At 36.4% G+C, this 22,585-nt stretch overlaps 2 protein-coding genes across 4 annotated transcripts in view; one reads left to right on the plus strand and one right to left on the minus strand.

The window, feature by feature from the left end:
• Positions 1-830: 830 nt before the first annotated feature.
• Positions 831-22,163, minus strand: LOC105207883 (aquaporin AQPAe.a). 3 transcript variants are annotated; one of them, XM_011177546.3, is made up of 6 exons: positions 21,895-22,163; positions 19,859-20,012; positions 5,294-5,496; positions 3,876-4,019; positions 2,977-3,449; positions 831-2,470 (listed from the first exon to the last, which is right to left on the minus strand). In XM_011177546.3, exons 2-5 carry the CDS (start codon positions 19,992-19,994, stop codon positions 2,985-2,987), a joined length of 948 nt encoding a protein of 315 aa, XP_011175848.2. In that variant the 5' UTR covers positions 19,995-20,012; positions 21,895-22,163; the 3' UTR covers positions 831-2,470; positions 2,977-2,984. The 3 variants fall into 3 exon arrangements, with proteins under 3 accessions (XP_011175848.2, XP_011175847.2, XP_039302923.1); XM_011177545.3 differs by lacking the exon at positions 21,895-22,163 and adding an exon at positions 21,668-21,884; XM_039446989.1 differs by lacking the exons at positions 19,859-20,012; positions 21,895-22,163 and adding an exon at positions 6,655-7,578.
• Positions 3,926-22,585, plus strand: part of LOC105207882 (cytochrome P450 6k1) — a 32,661-nt gene continuing 14,001 nt past the window's right edge. Inside the window, exon 1 of the mRNA XM_039446987.1 lies at positions 3,926-3,992. The gene's annotated coding sequence lies outside the window, so the exon portion shown is untranslated. The remainder of the gene's footprint in view (positions 3,993-22,585) is intronic.

The raw sequence follows: 22,585 nt of genomic DNA on the forward strand, positions 1-22,585 counted from the left end.
CGTGAGATTGGCTAACAAACAGAGAATGACTAATTGTAAGATGCGTAGGATACCGTGAGATATTAGGCTTCTTTGAGTTCTGTTGTATTTACAGCTCATTGCATAACATTTTCTTTACCACTAATCAGATTTGTTTGCTTCTATTTTAATTTCTTAATTATTTTCAGATATTATTTTTCCCCATGCATGTAATATCCGATTTTCACGAATATCAATTGCGAAAAATTGGTCGGAAGTTACTAACTTTAAAATGGAACGTATTTACAAATCTCGTAACAATGCGTATCTTTTTCTCGATCGCTCGGTTATTTTTGCATTCGTCGTAATGCGCATTTTCAAACTGTCTGTCTTTTCAAGGTTCAGTTATATACGATTATCAGGTGGATTTTTTTTTCTACAACAGTTTCACATTCTTGACAGTTTGCGCGATACGCTAATATATATATATATATATATTTTTTTTTTTTTTAATGTATAAAACTAATATCAATAAAACGCGAATAATAAATTTTTTGCAGCTTTTGACATAACGATATATGGACTACACGGCATGAATGTAAGATAGTAGCTCACTTGGAAACACTGGTAGTAAAATCGTAATCCTGCAATAAATTGCATATTCGTGTAATATTTATTGCCGCTTGTAAGCTGCTTATATCACAGATGCTTGTGCAGGTTTGCTATCTCGGTATTAGCGTTTCCAGAAAAATTAATCTTTTAGAAATTATATTATTTCTCTAGAGTTAAACTCTTACCGTAGAGAAATTTGTTTTAAGAGCAAAGATGCGCTTCGAAGAAAGAGAGAGAGAGAGAGAAAGTAAAACACGACACTCGTTAAAACATTGTGTGTAATTTATTCGAAAAGCCATATCCCATTACAATTCAGCATACATGCATGCAACAGTCATGTAATCCGAAATTCGATCTTATTCCCAACATTCGCGCGCAACAAACAAAGCTTGCGCGAATTGCGGACCGAAATCTACCGCGCGGTTTCGCACACATTCAGCCTCTTAAAGTTATTGTTATCTATACAAGAGGGGGGTTAGAGGGGAGAAAGTCAGGGTGAGATGGTCCGAAATGTGTATCTTATATTTACATATACATTAAGCCGCGAAACGTAATTGCAATCGCGTGCACACACGCATACGGACACTCACGCTCACACTCACACGCGTGTATAGATATGCACCGAGTACAATTAAAACTTTGGCGCGACCGACGGCGATGGAGGTAATTTCCTGAATTCACCGAGACTAATTCCGTTATTTCGAATTTCGTCGCAGCAGGGATAAGAGAGAAAGAGAGAGAGAGAGAGAAAGCGGCAAAGCGAGAGGACGGTCGTGTTGCGCTGCTGCGCGAGAGCAACCACCTCAACGTCGTCGGTCTTAACGAGCTGCATCGCGTACGTGTACGATATAATGGCGGCGAATTTAGTGGAATTGCGAGCGAGCGAACCGAGTCTGTAATCCATTAATTCGCTAATAATTAATAAAAAGCGCGGCGAGAGAGATTGGCCGCGGCGGTGCCGCCGCGAGATACGCACGAGAGGGATTTCTTCCACGCGAGCGCTTTGCGCTTTACAAAACGATGACGAAAAAATAAAAAGAAATGGGAGGATGAGGGAGAGTTAATACTTGAAACTGTATACTGTTAGACGAGACGAAACTATGCATTATTCTGTCGGTGCTTCGCTTTGTGTTACACGGCATAGAATGATCTTCTTCGAAAGTGCTGGCGGTGAAAAGACTACGTAGACTACACAGCAAAAATATAAATATATAAACGTGCGTCACGACTAGGCAATGTACTATATCGGTTTACACATTTGAAATGCGTATGATAATAATTATTTATCACATGAATTTAATTGTAATTTATACAATACTTGATTTTCTGAATAAAATTTTCAAAAATGTTTATTATCTCATTATAATATCTTTTGGATTGCGTTTGTAACAATATCCTGTGTACTTTTGATCTAAAGTAATTTTTTTTGTTTGTTTAGAATAATTCATATTTTGCCGCTTTTTATTTAAAATGCATTTCTACGCTGTTTTGCGCGGTCGTGACGCGGGCAAAGTGAATAAAATGTAATTACTATAACGAACATGCCAGGAATTTTTGCGTCCACTGCATCTAAAGCTAACGAATAGTACGCGGCGGCTTATCTAATATTACATCGTATTTTTGTACAAAATTAATCTGTCACGTCAGTCTGTGACGCGGAAGTCCTTGTCGCGTGACAGTCCTTCGATGCGTTGCGATCCTTCGCGTTACAAGATTTTCGAATGGGACGTTTCCGTGCGCCTTGAAAGTTGAAATCCGGAAAGTTCGGAGCCCGTCCGATCTGCTTCCATCGAGAGCTTCTTCCGCCGCAACTTCTGCAACGTTCTCTTACTCGGGGAAAATACCAGCGATCAGGATTTCAATTTGTGAACCACCGACGGCCGGAATGCAATTTCGCTCGCTGAAAGAAAATGCGCACGATACAAGTTCAGTTCGTAGATCATTCGGCAAAAATGACGTAAAAACGACGTCGTCCAAAAATATCCGGGAGATCTTTGAACGACTGAATGGACAAAAGTAGGACAGGCGTAAATAAATCGCTTGAGAGCGAGCCAAGTTCATGACATTCATGAAGCGTTTTACTTGAGATTTTCGACGACAAAGGATCCACGTGAGCGAAGCAGCTTTTCATTCGACAAATAATTTTTTGATAAGATATAAATTATTGATTTAAAAAAAATTATTTAATATAATCTTAAAAAATAATTTGTTTAACATGTTTTTAAGAATTTAAGAACATAAACCATTTGACAAGTTGTTTAAGTAATTAAATATATAAAATGCAGTTTTTTGCCGAAATTGCATTTTTATTTAATTATATTTTTTTATGGTTACTTATAAATTAACAGCAAAAAAAAAAACCGTGCAAAAACAACGTTTTTTCAACGTTATAAGAAATATACGTACAATTCCGTTTACGTCTCCTGGACGATGCCGTTCAAAGTTCCTCCGTCCTGCATGGTGTTCTCCTTGCTTTCTTTCACCGAAAATAGGCATCGGTAGATAAAGGCCGCGATAATTCCGCCTACGAGCGGTCCCACCCAGTATACCCAGTGATCGTTCCAGTGACCAGTCCAGACTGCTGGGCCGAACGATCTGGCGGGATTCAAGCTGCAGCCGGTTTGAGGGCAGCCGGTTTGAGGGATGAACGCGAGACACAGCACGGTGACGCAGAGGCCGAATTTTAGTGCCAACGAGTCGGTATTCTTCGCGTTTCGCGAGTCCCAACTTCCGCAGGCGAAGAAGACCAAGATGCCCGTAGCTAAAGCCTCAGCCATAACTCCGTAACCGACCAGCAGTTCCTCATTAACGTTCGTCGTACAGAACGAGTTGATTGTCGATGGATCACCGGTGTGCATAAGTTTTAGTGGCGTTATCATCTATCAATTGATATTGAAACGAAAGTTAATTTGATTTTTATTAAATAATTAAGCCGAATTAAAAGCTCAACCGAAGGAATAATTCGATATTCAAGGAGTAAATCAAACTAGCTGTTAAAATTTTATTTGCAACGCGATCCATGGAATTCTAGCTTCTTGAATGATCGGATGTTGCAATTACCAAGCATAGAGATAATCTTTTATCTTGAGGAGCAAATGAGCGTTCAGACAGGAAAAAAATAATCTTGATGTTTGTAACTTTCAGATAACGTGATTTTCGATAACGCGTTATATAAGCGCGAACACATGTATCAGCAATTTACTACGCCGAAATAATCTTTGTCTAAGTTTATTCGTCGAAAATGTACACGTGTCAAATGTGTTTTTTTTTTTGTAATTTGTGAATAAATGAATATATTCATTGACCTTTAACAAGCCGAAACCTAATAGGGAACCCAAACATTGTGCAATGATGTAGAATACGGCCATCGGAAAGGACTTGTTACCAAGAAGTACTGCGGCGACTGTAATAGCTGGATTGAGGTGAGCGCCGCTGATGTGGCCTACGCACTGGAAAAGAGCAAATGTGCATTTAATTACGATAAGATTTGATAATGTTACATGGCAATAACAGGATGCTTCTCAAAAACAGCTCGACTTCTTTTCATTTCATTCGTGAAATAATATATGACGCGTGCCAAAGAAAAACCACTGCATCTTATTTTTAATATATTTCAAAAGGAAGAGAAAACTTATTTTCTTGAAAAGTCGTTTTTTTTTAAATTCTACAAAAAATTAACGTAATAACTAAAAAACAAAAAGTTTCTATAAAAATTATTAAATAAGTTCTAATTTAAAAAAAATTATGTTAAAGTGATAAAAATTCTAAAATGTAAGTCTAAAATGCAAGAGATGCTGTTTTCATTTTTTCGCTCATAGTAGCACGTTCCGTACTAAGTATTAATATATTAGAGAACTCAGCACTTACAATCCATTTACGAGAAGAACGATTTTGCTGAAGTATCTCAAATTTAGTTGGATGACATTTGAAAATTAATTTTGTTGGACCATCAAAATAATTATGGCGCCCGTTCAAGCAATGCTGTGAAAAGTTTTGACATTCTACAACTAGTTTGAGTGTCCAACATAATTATTTTGATGGTCTAACAAAATTATTTTTAAATCTGTATCCAGCAGTACTTTTAGACACTTTAATAAAATCTTTCACTCGAAAAAAGGAGTGTTCAATTTTAAGATATCAAAATGTTTTACTTCTGTCTCCGTTTTTTAAATGCTTAAAAATGTTTTAGTTTTAAAACACTGAAATATTTAAAGCCTGTTAAAGATTTCAGTTTTATACATTTTAATGTTTTAAATCATAAACGTTTAAAACAAAAACGTTTTTACGTTGTTTAAAAAATAGAGACAGAAATAAAACATTGTAGTATTCTAAAATGAAACGCTTCTGTTTTGAGTCTTCTTTCTGTGTTTATACAATAAAATACATTTGTACAATTTTGGCACCTAATGTTTTAGTGTGACACACTTCATTAATTATTAATATATTGTTGAAATATACTTTCTAAATCTAAATAGAACGAAAAATCACTCGAAAATTACACAGGCTCAATTTTCATTCTTTTGCAGTGACGTTTTATTCTACTAAATTTAGAAAGTATTAATTTACAATGGAAAACCCTGATATGTGTGTACTTATGATTAAAAAGAATGTAAGCAAGAGACAGAGAGATAAAATGGAATTTAAAGTTGACTATTGACGTATCACAAAACCATATGAGACTTTCGATGAGATCACTAATTGTCACATTCAAAACGATTTGTACCTGTATAGCGATCATAACTGCAAGACCGAAAGCAAAGGAAGTTTGTAAGACAGATATGACCGATCCCATCCCAGCGGGATACGGCTTCATGCTGCCTACGCCTGCCAAGCATCCCAGAAAGATCAGAATTGCTGTTCCAATCAATTCTCCCAGAAGAGTCAGGAATTTGTCCCACGTACTACCTTCCTCCATCTTCTTCAGCCCTGAGTTAGGAACGGATATTTTCGTTTTTAATGTTGCCTTTAATTCCGTCTTGTTAGTAGTGTACGCCATCGTGTCAAAAAGTTAAAGTGTTCATCGTCACGAAATTCTTAGATTTAGATCAATTTATAAATGTTTCTTCTCGAGGAAAGGGTACATGTACAAGTACTCAGTAATCATCTCCGATAAAAGTAGCTCGTATTATCCAATCGTAAAAAACATCCATATCAAAATATCTTTACGAGTGATGATAATGAACACATAGATTGATAATTGGTTTATTGTTTACTTTGCTTGCTAATAAAGAAGAAACTGAAATAAATAGTAAAGCTTGAACCGCGAATTAAAATTGCGAGAATGCACGAATAATTCGCGAATTGTCTGGCGACGAGTTGAAAGAAATAAAACGTTACTTTGTGTTATGATTTCACAGAAAATGCCGCTCGAGCACGTCACTCTCGTGCCTTTGTGAGCAAGTATGAACACTTGTGGTCTCATTACCGGCTCAGTTTTGTAAACGTGCACCAGCTGCTATATTTAATTAAAATGTAACCACCGTACATACAAACGGACAGTCTAAATGCAACTCATTTTTATTTTTGCGTATTACATGAGTCGAAGCTAACCGCTGAACGTATAATCGAGAGAAGTCAAGATGCAAAGGTTCTCTGGTTGAGTGTAACGACGATGCTTCGTTTTCATTGACATTTAATATACATAACAATGATACGGACACACACACACACACACTCTCTCTCACACACACACACATACATTCACAAGTACGCGTATTCAAATCGCCGACCACGACCTATGCACATTTTTCTTGAATCATTAGTATAAGAGTGAGAAAAAAAACTAAAGGTAGTTCTACGTCTCTCTAAATGTACTTTAATTCCAAGTGTTTGTATTAAAACGAAATAACGAGATTACTTTACCTTGTTAATTTTATATTGGAAAAAGGCAATGTTGAGGATGCTTTCGAAAGAAAGAATATGAACATTGCTTTTTTTTTTTAAATTAATATCACTATATCAAAAGATAGTAATTTTTGTAACTATTTGTAACATGTGAAATTAATTCAAAATTAATTCCTTTTAAGGCGATTGACTGATATTTAGACAAATTGCTTTTCTGAAATGTCTTTATTTAAAACTTACATTGTTTTCATGTCAAGTACCCGTTCGATAAGATAGTCGATTGTTCTTTAATGAATTCCAAAAGTGTAATAGTTTTCGGCGGAGAGTTTTTGGATCGACAAGCAGGATAACTTGGATTGTCACTTTGTTGTAAACTTTCGAGTAGAAACTTTGTTCGTTCGACGTCGAATGCGATTACCACTGGTATAAACCTTAGAGTGGGACGGGTCAACGTTGAATTTACATGAAAGCATCGGTAAAGTTATGCACATCGTCGATATTCGAACAGCTCTAGCGTTGTTGAGAACGCTGGACTTCAATAAGTATTCTCCATGAATGTCGCTTCATTGAGCGCTTCGTGTTTTCTTTTTTTCTTGACAAGGCTTGACATAATTTTCTTCGACGTTCGTGAAATTTGTTCGATGTAATTCTCGCGAGCTACGTAAAATTTTCGCAGACACGGGGGGAGAGGAAATTTGAAATTTTCGCCTGAACCGCTGAAAGTTGAATTGAATTATAGTTTGCAACAATTAAGTTGAAGTACGCTCTTTGAACAAGTTTACCATCGTAATGCTTATCATTTTTTAATTATTTTAATACGCAACTTTTATTTTTTTTTTCCGTGTATTTTAATTCAACTTTGAAATACTAGAATTAAATTATTATATGTAATAAAAAGTAAATACAATTTTTTTTTTTAATTTTTGATTGCCCGCTATAATTTAATACAAAATATATTAACCATTTATCCTGTTTTATATGTTTCGTATTAATATTTAAAACTGTATATCGAGTAACAATCTCGGGTCAATATTTCGTCTCTCGAGTGCCAGCGAAGATTAACAACCAAGTAATCTGCAGCCAGAGGTCAAGACTCTGTGACTTTTCTTCTTGCCATGCAGTTTTGATAATTTAACGACTATTATTGATGTCTTAATAAAGCTTTATAAAATTATCTAAAAAGAATATATACGTATATAATGTGGATAATTTTATAAAGCTTTATTTTGTATAATTTTACATTTATAAGTGACTAGAGTTTACTTATTCCAATTAATAATTTATCCACCAATAATTCAATAATTTTTCTTAATAGTGTTATATATCATTTAAATATTATTAGTATTCTTCATTTCTCGCGTACGTTTTCACGTTTTGCTATTCTTATCTTCTTTTAGTCACATAGAAAAATACTGGATTATCTAGATATCTAAAAATAATAATATCTTCCCTTCTTTTCCTTATTTTAAGATTAATTCAGCAAAGATACACCGAGAGAAAAATTATGATTAAAATTAAGAAATTTTTTCTTTAAACATATTTTTTCAAGTTGAGGTGAAAATACTTTTGAGAAAAATAAAAATTTATTTGATTTCAAGAAATGACGTTATTAGCTTTTACTAAAGTAAATAAATTATTTGTTCAAATTATTTATTTAATTTAAATAAATAACTTTTTAATTCAAAAAAATACTGATGGAATTATAAGAAATAATTTCCTTGTTTTTTATTTAAAAATATTTTTTTTTCATTTAAAAAAAGATTTTCGTTGCCCAGCCAAATTATTTCTTTGATTCTAATGAGAAGAAATAACCAAGAAATTTCTTTACATCAAAGAAACTTTTGTTTGACCGTATAGCAATGCACAAATTTGTTTTATACAAACAAATTTTTTTTTATTCAAAGAATCTTTTTTCTGGGTATATTCGTTCTCACTGCGCCAAATGTAAAATTATTCAATTTATGCGCGATGTAGAGAAAAGCAAATGTTAATTAAATCAAACACGTTGTACTAATTCAAATTCCTTGTTAAAAAAATTATACACAATTTAATTGTTTAACACTTTGCTGTAATTAATACACAATAACGTAATATTTATTATCTAAACCATTTTTTAAATTAAAAGTTAATTACATTCACAGTGCTTCTATTATGCAATAAAACAGTTTTATTAAAAATGAAACATTGATACATGCTTACATAATCATTTTGGCATAATGTAATACTTTTTCCATTAGCATTATAGAAAAAATTATCACGATAGAAAAGTAAAGCTGAATCTTGCATCGAGTATTTTTGCAAATATTTATGTTTTTTAAATGCCAGAAACACGATTCAGTATATATTCGCTATTTCGCCAATTTTATTCCTACGAGATAAATACTTCCGTGTTAATCTATAGTTATCGTGTTGCGTCCGCATTGTGCTGCACTCGTGTTTTGCATTTCCTGAACGGATCATTCAGATCCGTAGTGCATGCGCCCGGCTTCTATATATATGATATTCATATGGTACGCCATTCATATGATATTCATAACATACGGATGTCAATATCCTTCAGGTTTAATCGCGCTTATACATATACATATCCGCCTGCATCTCTGAACTATGCATAGAGATGCCTACGCACGTTTGCCCTAGAATTACGGCCGAGTTCTCATGATTAACCGTGTGTCGCACTGATATAATTAGAACTGAACACGTGTCACGTATGATTTCCATTAACACAGAGACTCAGTGTGATGCGGACCGGAACAGATAGTGATCAGTCATCGACACTCGCGGATTAGCCGGATTTCGATACGATGATGGAAATACAATCCGACATGCTATGAAGCCGTCTAAAGTCGCATGTTTATTCTCTTAAAATCAAGTGCTTTTAAATCGTATCAATTACGGAAGTATGAAAACAGATACTTGACGTAATTTTGCGTGACCAAGCAAATAGATACGGAAATAACAGTATAAATCTATATTATTTTTTTATTCTTGAAACGGAAGCATTTATACAAATAAAAGTTCAAAATCCAATGTCCATGATGAAATATTTATTGGAGTATTTATAATAATTTAGCGAAGAAAAGAACTAAATTTTTATGTCATGCTGTAAAACATACATACATGTAAATTTATGCATGAATACCAAATTGGATTGTTTAAATTTGTAATATCAATGATTTATGTCAATAACTCACAATCAGTGAAAAATGGCAGATAAGCTAGTATTTTTTGCTTTTTTTATTTATTTATTTATTTTTGTATTTTTGTAATATTGTAAAGTCTTATAGAAAATACATTATATAAAATTGCACCCCTGAAGAAACTTCATTTTTTATTTATTTTATTTATTACGTTTGCGCTCTGATCTATCCAAGTTCGTATGTAATCGACACGCAGTCGATTTATTTCAATCTATTTATGAAAAAAAGTTTCGTTTATATTCCTTTTTCGTTCGTATTACGAAAGAAAGAGATTACGAAAGAAATAATCCCATGTGTTCGTAAAAGCCGATCGGCCGGCAATTAATCGACACAAAGAAATTAGAACGTGCACCTTTACACGAGCTCTCTTAATATTTCGCTAATTTATCACCGGTTAATGATCCGATGGTCGTAAAAATGGTGAGGTACTAGCGGAATAAAGTGTAGAAAGCCATTGCGCGCATGTTGTACATCAGGACCGAATAGAAACTTGCGCGGAAAATACATGCGATCGCTTCAAGGCACGGCACATATATCTATATTCACGGAAATGTATCTTCGTCAGAGAAAGAGAGTAGAGAGAGAGAGAGAGATGTGCACTTTCCAAGTTCCACGTAACTTAGATGCGAGCATATCTCTAATCGCTAATTAAAAAACCAAACTGCGGAGAATGGAGGCTGACGGTAATTAGCAGGAAAGTGCAGGAGCATAATTACGGATCGCGAAAGTAATCAACAATTACGTTCGCCGGGTGAAATGTCCTGTACTCCTGCGCGCACTTCGCCTTCAATATCTTCTTCTTTATTTTTAACAAGTTAAACTAACTGTAATTTGATGAAATTAACACGAAATTGGAGACTCGTGTAGAAGTTGCGCGAGCAAATCTGTCGGGGAGAAGGGAGATGGAAAAGCACCCAATGAAAGGGACGCACAGTGTTGCACTTTCATCGGTGCACCATCTACGGTATCTCTCGTACAAATATAAATTAACGCTTCTCTCCGATACGCCTGGAAAATTTCCATCAGTATATACCGACTACGATGCATGAATTTACCAGCTATCGATAGTGCACGAAAAGACAGCAGAAATCTACCGTATCGCGACACGCAGTGGATTGATAAAGCAGCAATGTGCCTTTCTGAATATTATGTCAGAATATTCATGCACTTCTGTTGTTTCATAAACAGCTTATTGTCAGATTATTATGTCAAAAGTTTGGATAATATCATATCGTTTGGACATATCATTTCTAAGACAATATATTTGATCAATTGATTGACTGCAATTGACTGTAATTAATAGTCTATCATAAATGTAAATTAACTATTATAATTTTTTTATAAAATTGTAAGAGTTTTATACAGAAAACATTGCAAGTTTGACGATGCAACGCATAATTTTGGGCGTGTGAATTTATCTAATTAGCAAACCGTTTGTATTTTTATATTCTGCTATAAAATTTTTTACAACGCACCTCCGTAATCAGATAGCATAAAATTGCGCTTCGTAACTGGCTGAGATTGCGAGGAGGCAATTTATTTCGATGATTCGCTACGGAAAAGTATCAGAGAATTGCCAGCGTACCGCAAACTTCAATGATCTCTAATAGCGACGGTACGCGAGCAGTGAAATTTCCATAAATCAATTGCACTGAAAAGGTAGAAAGCCAGTTTTTCTCACGTACGGTGCAACGTACGATGACGAGCAAAGTGCGTTTCGTATTTATAATGTCCGATGAATTTCTCGCGTGTGAGGATTTAAGAAAGGACTCGCGGTATGCACACTCGTGATTTCGTCGCAAAAAAAGTGCGGCATTTCTAATAATATTTTATACACGTGTCACGATATTTGCACACATGTCAACGATCGGAAAAATAGTATTTGCTCAACTGGCAATTGATATTAAAACGATAAGATAACGCGAGTGTGTCATCTTAATTATCCATCTCATTGCGCACTTACATAGACATGCACTTATATCGCTAAATTAAACAAAGTTCTATTTAAGAGAACTTTGACGATAATTCGCTTTATTTAAGAATTCATATTTCATTACATCGTCCAGACACAAGTTCCCTACGTCACTCTTACGTTTATGGGAAAATAGTGTTTTTTTGTCTTGACGAGATAATCTTGATAAGTGATGAACCTGAATGTAAATGTGTATTACGTCTATTATTTTGATTACCAATTTGATTACGCGCTATATCCGTTAATTAACCGATGTTAATAAGCCTCCTGAACTTTAGCTGTAGCTATGTGTGATTGTGCTCGCTGCGTAATTACAATTTGTAATTGCGCTCATCATAATTCGTTTATTAGCATGGCTAAGGCGTTTTACTAATTAACATAATTAGCTTTCCAATTCATTCACTAATGGAACCTATTAAACTTTTCCCGGGGATCGATCGAGAATTAGATATAAAATCGTTGGATACGAAAGATTGTGCTTGATGCGATACAACGTTGCTCGTTGTTACGTGTGAAAGTAATGAAAATCCACATGAATGCCTCTGGCCAGGTAACATTTGCTAATAGTTGACCGGTCGACCGGTCGGCGATGACATGGTCTGAGCGTTATATAATACGGAATACATTCACGGATTTGTGTAACGCGATTTTTTTTCGCGAGGAAAGTATATAAATCGTCAATCTGCAAATTGCCACGCACTTGCGTCAATAGTTCCATGCACAATAGGCCACGTTATTCACGTAGAGACACACGACTCTGTCCGATCTATGAAATACGACCAAAACGATATCGTAACAGGTTCATCGCATGAAATATGATCGGTCGTCGTATAAGCTGTAACGATCTGTTGTTACATTCGCGGCGAACCTTCGGTATCGAGCGAACTTAATTTTCATGAATCTTTTAAACAATTGAGAAACGACCATAAATTAGGTATATTTTTTTTTATAAAGAGATTCTCAGTCTTGCATTCTCAAAGTATAATAAAAGCTCCTGGTTGAAATGCGGTTTTCCTAGACACCCATTCAATAGTCTCATTAGTTGTAATAATACTGCGTAGGAAATGGACAAGAAGTTGATAGAGTTTTATTTAGTAGCTGAAGCAGTTTTCCTGTGATAAAAATATGCTTGTCCAATTATTATCCAGTATTAATAGGCAAGCTTTATTTCATAATTTTGCTTATTGATTAATTAAATTATTTCATTTAGTGTCCTGTTTTGTTCAATAAATGAGTTTGGATTTTTTATCATTTGTGAACAGTAACCTCAGGCAAAGTGCTATATCTTCATTGGAATCTTCAAGTTTCTCTTCTTAATTATTATACAGAAGTAATAAAACTGTCTAATAATTATTCAAAAAATGCATGAAATTTTTACCAAGGACTTTGGCAGAATTATACGAATTTTTTTGAATATTTTACAATCTCTAAATTAACTTCATTTACATCTTAAAATGTTGGCGTAAAATTAGAAAAAGGGACTTGAATTTTATACGAAAATCTCGGATGTTTCGAGTAGATGCAATTTTGAAATGCTCTGGGTGAGCTTCAGCTTATTTTAGAAAAATTTCAACATTGTGTACTCTTGTCTTGAGAAGTAAAGTTAAATTTACTTATATGTCGTCCCAAAGAATTTAGGTGTTTGATCAGCTGAGCGTTTTTCGTCGGAGCATTTTTCGCACGCACATAGTGTGCCCGAATACCATGAATACCATTAAAATGTAGCGCCATTGAGTAAAGTTGATGGCGTTACGTGGCGTGCAAACGAAGACGCATAAATATTCATTTTTTCCTCGCTAAACGAGGATAGAAGACGCGCGAGCCCGTGCAAGCCGCAGAGCCGTCGTATATTCGAGCGTATAGCCTGCACGTGCATTTTCACATTTCTCGTGGGATGTGATATGAATCCCCTGAAATAGTAGAAAATGACTCGGTAATCGCATCACGGAGAAATTCCTGGTTTACGCTTAGAAAGAGAGAGAGAGAGAGAGAGAGAGAGAGACCCACGGACGAAACGCTGCTCGTCGATTAACCGTCGCAAGCACCGAGATGCACGAGAGCGCAGCGATGCGCAAAAGCAGATGCGCTTTTCTTTACGTTCATGCATATATTTTTCTTCGGCTTTCGTTGGCTGATGAATAGCGGGATACGTTAAATGAACGGCACGCTCTAATTGCTTAATCTTGCAATTGCTTCTAAACGCAAGGGTATTTCCCCCTCCCCTCTCTCGAGAAAAAAATATTTTTCATCGGTGGGAAAACTTTGCGTTACAATTAAGTGAAAGAAAAAGTAGGAATTGCTTGATGCGATTATCTCTACGATCTTTCATATCGCTCTCGGTTATTCGCATGCAGAACGATTGGCGTTGATCGATAATTCGTATAATTACACGCGCTCTCGTGTAATATCATGCCGCGCCATCGATTGTCACATTCGATTAGATTCACGATGGAACGATGTCAAAAGTAATTTCGCAAAGCGTTGCATAAAACAATTTCTCGATGAGCCCAGGAAATGCGAGGCTATCGAAACGTACGTGACGCAGATGAATTTGTGACGTATATGCATATTAATGTGCAAAATAATATGTAAATAATCGTCATCAAGTTACGAAATTAGTTTACACGTCATTTTCAAGCAGTAGGAATAAAATATACATGTAATACATTCGCTTCTCTAATCAGCGATACAGGATCCTTATTTGTCAATAATTTATTACTCTTTTACAATTAATGACGACTTTCCTCTAATTTCATCGGCGTCAGAAAGTCAACGAATATTAATGGTACATTGAAAAGAGTTTAGCAATCAAACCTAGATAGTTACTGGCTCTGATAAATAATTTTAATTAAATGTTTAATTAATATAACCAAATATTTAGTAATACTTACTAATCATTTGATAATTAATTGGTTACTATTATTGTTTAATTAGCATTAATTAATTACTAAATATTGCTAGATGTTTGGTTAGATTGACTAAATATTTAATTGAAACTATTTTACCGTAGCTTGATTATGATTACTTAAGCTTGTTCTTCAGCGTAGATATTCACGGAATCCTGATGCAAGAACGAGGAAATAAAAGAATGTTTCGATAGCTGTTACGTCATCGGTGTACGGTTGGAAGAACACCTTGCGATAAATTGAGGTGCTGTAAGGGGAAGTGAAAAGTATACGAACAACGGTAGCCTTTTCCGTACCCGGAATACACGGTGCGAGAGTAACACGTGCATCGCGTACCGGTGTTGCAAGTGTGACAGTGGGTCAAGTTCGCGGTGAATGGCCGGAGTCCATTCCGGTGGCACATGAGTGTCGTGCCAGACTCTATAAGCCAACATTATCTCAATTTATCGCAAGCGTAGCGGTGACCGACAAAAAGGAGGAAAAAAAGGAGAAGAAGATTGACGGCTCTTTACGTACGCACTTTGCTCGCCGATTTGCCCGAGATTCTATGAATTTTCACTCTTTTGAAAATCCATCGCGTTGAAAACAGAGCAGAGATATAAAATAGCATAGCGGACTGAGCAAACGCTTTTCATGAAGTGTTGTTCGTTAAAATTTAAAACTCGATTGAATAACGTTTGAAATATTAGCAGCAACGAATGTCGATATTTATGAATGCGGATATTCATGTTTTGTTAAAATCTTAAAAAAAAATATCCACGTTAAAGTCTTTTGTTTATTTTTTAAATTTCATTTATCGATTAATGATATTTTCGTATCAATTTTGTTTGGAGCATTTTTCGTTTACAGTGTATAGTTAATTGAATTCATTTTAGTTACTTCAGCATACACTATTCACCGATGATATTTTTAACGATGTTTTATTAATATCATTCTAAGTATTATTACCGTCGTATTTATCGACGTTAATGTGCGCGTCTACTTTTCAAGAATTTGTTTCAAAAACATTTACGAAGCCGAGCACAAATGAATAATAACTATAATATTCGCGTTGCTGCGGTACAAAGGACATTGTCTCGCATTGATTGCATTCTCACTGCTAACATTTTGCTATCTACCCGCTATATCGTCACACGATCGGAGTGGAAATGGAGCGAGCGTCGTGAGAACGGATAGAAAGGAAGTATCGATAAATTACAGCGCGATTGTCACGATAAATCGTTGTAATGTGAGGAAGAGTCAAACTCTGGATTTCCTGAAACTCACGAGAATATCACGATGTACTAAATTTTCTCAGAAGCGCCTCTTGTTCGATTTCAAGCGGATTCCAGCCTGGCAATAATTACGTCTTCTCGGGAATCTGGAGCAGCTACTGCTTCCGATAAGATCAGTTGCAAATTCCTCAGATTCCGAACGGGCGCGAATTAAAATGTTAATTACAGCGAGATGATTATGATGATCGTGAAACATAGAAAACGTACTGCTTTCATCTCCGATTTATTTTCATCTACGATAAAATTGATGGGGAAAGAAGAGAGCGCTGCTTGCTCCCGTAGAAGTACCTCGCAGTACATCTCGCGTTATCTCCGTTAGGAAATTACAAAAAGCAAACCGCGATTCGGTCAAAAGTGCTTTGCATGCGTTAGCATAATTCGATTTATCACCGGCCGCTGTCGCGACTGAACTCCTTTAAATCCCGGTGACAACGCGGCGAGAGATGTTTACTGCCGACATTGATGTATTCGCACTGCGAATATCTCGTAGTAACGTAACTTGCGTCAGAGAAAAGTTAACGTAAGAAATACGTACCTATACGGCGCGCCTCTAGAACGCCCGCCGAATCCATTAGAGCGCGCACTTTCAACGATAAAAATGACAAAATGAGACCTCCGCGCGCTGCGCGCGTTTCCAAATTGACGATTTTATTACAGGAACTATAATATAATGCACCGTAATATAATCCAATAATGGATGATATAAGACTGGGTAACAATGAAGGTTTCACTCGATTGCGAACGGTGAATCATTAGCGATATTGCCGACGGTATAATGTAAGCGGCTCATAACCGATGAAAAGTTTCAAAATTTTCTTTCGTCAGATCGGATATAGGTAATACCATTCTTCGTACCGGAAGCTATACTATCTTCGCACACGAACGTACACACACACACACGCGCACAGACACACACACACACACACACACACACACACACACACATTCGCGTCGTCGTCGTCGCGCATAATCCGCCGCTCGAACTACTTTCTATGCCGGGTACAAGGCGAAAAATTGCTCCCTCCTTCTGTCTTCCCTGTATTGTAAACTCGACTGTGTTCTTTTACTTCGTCGTTTTCAAATAATGCGATTTTCTTGCGCGGAAAGAAATTTCAAGTATAATACATTTTACGCAATCCGTCGTCTAACTTTTTTGTCGTAGACATCTTGATTCGAAAGATGAGCCAGAAAATTTTTCTTTTGGCACGTCTTGACCATTATTGGAATTTTTCCAGCTCGTACGGATCTAGACTGAGCATTTTACATATTTCGAGACGAAGTGTTTGCATTAACGTGGCCCGAACGAGTTGCTAACTATTTATCGTGGTATATTCTACGACACGAGATAGGGATTTTAAGATAGATCGTGACGCGCATCCCGATGTCTCTGTTCTTTACAACTGCTCTCTATTAAATTTAAATTAATTCCTAAAGACCCACCGCACGTATTTTCGCGACAATAAATCAGGCTTGTACCTCACGATCGTACGAAACGGGTGAAAGTACACATGGATAACTTAGCATTCCGGTATCGCTTCCCTAGATTTTCTCAGGAAGATAGAATGCACAAAAAGCCATTTGGGAATAATCAATTCCTCTCACCGGCATCTTCTTTCTTTTTTCTTTTTTGTCAGATCCGAGACTTTCGTGAAACCATTGTGAGGAACGCGGGACGTTCAATGGAAATAATGCCAGTTAATTAACATCTCATAGATCTCATAGATACACCGTGAGGTGCGTAACGAGCTAGACGATATAAGAAGAGATCGAACTGACTGAAATTAAATCTTCGAGCATGTCATTTTTTGCGCTCGCACAATGGAGGAAGAACGGAGGAGAGAACGAGATGAAACATTATCCATACTTGTTCTGCTCCATAATTATCGTCTAATTTTGTTAGCGGGACTGCCCGCGTACAACGTGTCTCGTAAAAACGTCCGAGCAGCCGCGTTTCCTGATGCGGTTGCATTATGCACTTTCTTTTTCCTAGAGAAACGACCGAAATACGCTCGTTAAAAGAAGAACGCAGCCCCGCTTTCTAGATCAAACGCGCCAAGTGCGACGTCGATCGGAAATTCTCGCTGTGTGCATACAATAGTTGAAAGTATTAAAAACTCTTGCACTTTATAATGGTAAAAGTGAAGATGGAGGAAAGAAAACTTTATTATGTTCCATTAGTTTGATGGACGTGGTCGCTAGGGAGACATATTGCAAATCGATTCGTGAACGAACAAAACGTTTTCCAACTAAAATATTATTATGCAAAAACTGAGACAACACTGTAAAGTCGCGTTCGTTCGATACATTAATTATTACCGGAAGCCGGATCAATTTTTCCTCTTCGAGCCGAGAACGTTGTCCGTATAATAATACATGGTGATATCATTTCGGTACGCGGACTCCCGACAACGTTATTTACGCGCGAGAACCTAATTTTCCGGATCACCGAGGTATCCACCTCGCGTCAAGAGTGTCACCGATATGATAAAATGTGCAACGGAAACGCAGCGCGAAAAGAAATTTCCTTCGTAGTCAAATCCGATTTCCGACCCAATTTTCAGGTCGGGGATGTGGTACTCCTAGAGCGTCGCTTAGCGCGCGCTCGATGTATAAAGCCAAGATCCGTCGCTTTCTTCTTTCTTTCACCGGAGAAGGAGATCGGCGAGGCGGCGAGAAATATTTCGAGGAATAGAAGGAAGTCGGTTGCATCGCGAAGGCAGCCGATTCGCGAGTTTAAGGTCAATCTCGAAAGCAGGAGCGAACGATCGTGCCTTTCCATCTTATTATACGAGCGATCTCTTCTATGCAACGCTCACGTCGCTCGCTTCTTCGCGCTAGGCTCTCCTTCTCGCGAAATCTCCTCTACGCGTTTCCATTCCGGGATTCAATAGGATTCCCAAAGCTGCAAGTCTCTTCGCGAATCGCGAATTATATGTGTCAATAAGAAAAATTGAGATTTATTAAAATTTTATTCCCGTTCGATATATTCGACGTGCGAAGGATTTGTCAGAATTGACATACTGACGGAAAGATTAATTGTAAAATGATGCGAATCGTGCGAACCGTTACTTTAGGAAAGATTAAAAATTCGCGCGCGCGCGTCACTGACGAACGTAAATATCTTACACTCGAATGTTTGGGTTTACTGAAATTTGATTTATTCTTCGCGCCCCAAGTATGTGAGGGATGTGATAAATATTGAGGGGGACGGACGAGCGATTAATCGTCGCGAAATCAGGTGATACCTAATTAAAAGTTCCGAGTCTCTGCTCAGATTGATATATGTACCTTCGTGCGAGAATAGCTGCAAAGTAAGCTCCGCGTTCTAATGGACGGGAACCTCTATGAATTATAATGAAATTCGTTCCAACGTTTCACGGGAGCGAGGATTTGTCACTGGAAGCGTGTACGCGCCATTATTCACTTGGTCGCGTTGATATTCTCCAGCGTGTCGCACCGTTTTTTTTTTCTTTTTTTTTATACCTAGATTTTCGCGATCGATATTCCAGATAAAATCGGACAGTACTTACTCAGTTTCGATTTTAGACGGAAAGAGATTTGTGAACTTTGACCCCGTGCGAAATCCGCTTAAACGATTCGATAATCAACCTGCGTTCGAAAACAGGAGAATATGGAAATATGGATGACGCAGAAATTTGGGACACGTGAGAAATATGTACGATTCGAGAAATACGATTCCAATTTTTTTTTTTTTTTTTTTTAGAAAAAAAAGGTAAAAATATCGAATTGGTCGACGGTTTTATGCAAGTTGCTTTTATTATTCTTTAATTATTATTAAAATTATAGAAAATGAGTATCTTGTATGTCCCTATCTTTAGAGATACGTTTGACAAATTCGCTTACAAAACCTACTATAAAATCCGCGAAATTGAATACCTAATTTTATAGAGATCACATTGAGAAATGACGTAAAACTTCTGAATTTTGCAGCGCAAACATATTTCCAAAACGATCGACAGTTGGTTATTCTTATTGAATGTATTCGTCGAATTATTCTCACACCTCGGGAAACGGGACTTCTATTTTTGAGTGTCTACGTATTTCGTGGTCGCACCATTCATTTATACTCACAGGGTGCCTTCAGCTTCTTTTTCGCTGACTCTATTGTGCCATTGGACCTGAGCGTGATGCCGATACTTTTGGACTTTCCGACAGAGCTTTCCGTGACACCCGGTGGCGATATTATCGAAATACCATTTTGCTCCATGTCGATGCAATTGGGTTACTGAAAGTAGAGTGACAACTCTTGAATGCAAAATATTGACTTCTCAGTTTTATCTTATCTACAATTACACGGTAGTAAAAATTGCACAACGAAAATCACCTCTCGACTCGGCGACACTAATCTCTTGTTTGAAGGAACTGCAACCGGACAACGATAAAAATGACAGATGCAAATAAATCCGCAAATATGTACTCTTGTCTGGTTATCTTTTTTTTATCAGCGAGCTACCGTTCTGCATGTTTTAAATATCAACCTGCCTGCTCTGATAAATTTTGATCCAATTATAATGAACTGCGATAAAACTTTGGCGAATTTTCAACCAGGTTAAATCTTCGTTAATATTTTAATCCTCGTCAATTTTTCTAGTATACATTAATGCAATCTGTCCGTCAGTTTTTTTTGTTTATATCTTTAATAATTTGCCAAGTCCCGAAGTAGGAAGGTCGACAGTTGCCAGGCAGATTTCACGTTGACTGACGTGTAGCGACATTAGAATATCTGCTACCCATGTTACTTTGCAAGGCAATCAATGCAAATATCGTTATCTGAAGCCTGGTACGATTTGCCAGCATTATATCGCCAGATCGAATAATCAAGTTATATCATCGTGCAAATAACAAACGCAAGGCGGGAACAACTAATTAAACTCGCCAAGCTGTCAGACGAATTTCGACGTTGCGCGCATAAACGATTGAATCGTACGTCTCACGATTGTTCCGCAATCGTGCTCCGTTAATTAAATCCGTGATTCAACACGCATGTAAACGATAATTAACCGCCGATCGATCACAGCTCGTCGCGACTTTGTATCGAACATATGGCTGTACTCTCGATTATTTTAACTCGCGCGATTGTGTATTATCTAAACATAAAAAAAGAACGTCGCGAACAACCATGAACGATGTTTATTATTTCGCTTAATAACAGGATTAAACGAAATAATATTATGTAATATTTTGTTTAATCCCTTTCGTAATCCGATTTTATCGGATTCGTAATAACGGTCCGAATTTCGCACAATTTTTTGATGTTTTCAATTATGTAATTTTCGAAATTCGTCAAAAAGATTTCCTCAGTGTCTATTATGCATTATTTTAATTATTAGAAATGTTGTAAATTTTAAAGGAGCAAACCGCGTGAAAAAAGGAATAAATTACTTGTTTAGCTAATTTAGCTTTGAACAAATCAAACTAGGCTAGATTCGTTTATGAAAATCTTTTGATAATGGATTAAACTCGGAACTTTCGCGATTATCATCGATTTCTATGACATCATATCGATCGTATCTCAACCTACTCCACTTTTTTCATCTATGCCGCATATTTTCATCAACACATCACTCCAATTTAAGTACTAATTAACTTGTTCTAGTATTTCTTTCGTCGTTGGTATTAATGCCGATGACTTGAAATATTTTCAACTTTATAATTAGCGACGAGTTTTGTTTGAAGACTCTCGTGTTTCAATTATTTCAAGTCATTGACATTAATACCAACTAATGATGAAGGAAACACGGGAATGATTTAGTGTTTTAAAGTGCACCTTCATTTTAATATCAACACGCTATATTCTTATCGATCACAGAAGAGATTCGTTCACGTTTGGTCTTACGAAAAACGACGATCACGAAAGAAGTGTTTTAGCTTTTAACTTACCGCGAAGAGAAATTCGCAACTGTAACGCTGTAAACAGATCTTGCACAATGTACGTTTTCGATATATATATATTTCCGTATTTACGCTCGTGAAAGATTCATAAAAATCCGCGAGTACGTTCGGCACATCCGAGGAGAGCGAACCCGCGGCTATTGTTGCTTAGTCCAGGAATTGTCTTTTGCCGCGTGGTTTCGAGAGGACTGAATCGTTTCGCGAGTTGCGCTCACCTCTATATGTAGAAAACCCTCCACTGTGCGGCAACGGTCGGCCGTCATTCTCCCGTTAGACACGGTTCCACGTATGCACGACCACGCGAATCGTATAAAATCGTTTTTGCCAAATTATCAAGACACACTGCACGTGCTCACATGATTTCGTTTCCACATCGGAAAATATTTACGTTGTCGTCGATGAGTGAGTATATCATGTATACCTCTCATGTCGTATATACATTTCGCTGATTTTGGCAACTTAGGTATATATCACGGTTTTTTATCTGAAAATAGCATGAAATTGAAATAATTTTTCTTAAATGGAAGCAGGAAAAAAGATTTTAATGGCAAATTAAAATTCAAAAAAGCATAATTAGATAAAAGATATTTATTAATATCGATGATACAATTATTTTTTACTACAATAATTTTACTACAATAATACTAGAATAAATTGAAAAATAATAGATGACGTATTAATTAAATTGTATACAGCAAGAATTATTTTATGTTTTGATAAGTATTCCTTGCTTGTATATTTGAAAATATACAAAATAAATTGGTATATTTCAAGAGCATTGCCAAGAATTTATCTTGCCAAAACTTATTACTCATCGAATAAATTTTAACTTTGGCATTGTGCATTGTTTGGACTAAATTACTTTTACCTAGCTTTACTGTTATATGATTTTAATATCTTTATGAG

The sequence above is a fragment of the Solenopsis invicta genome, chromosome 3 (assembly GCF_016802725.1).
Source record: "Solenopsis invicta isolate M01_SB chromosome 3, UNIL_Sinv_3.0, whole genome shotgun sequence".
Classification (NCBI taxonomy): Eukaryota; Metazoa; Arthropoda; class Insecta; order Hymenoptera; family Formicidae; genus Solenopsis; species Solenopsis invicta.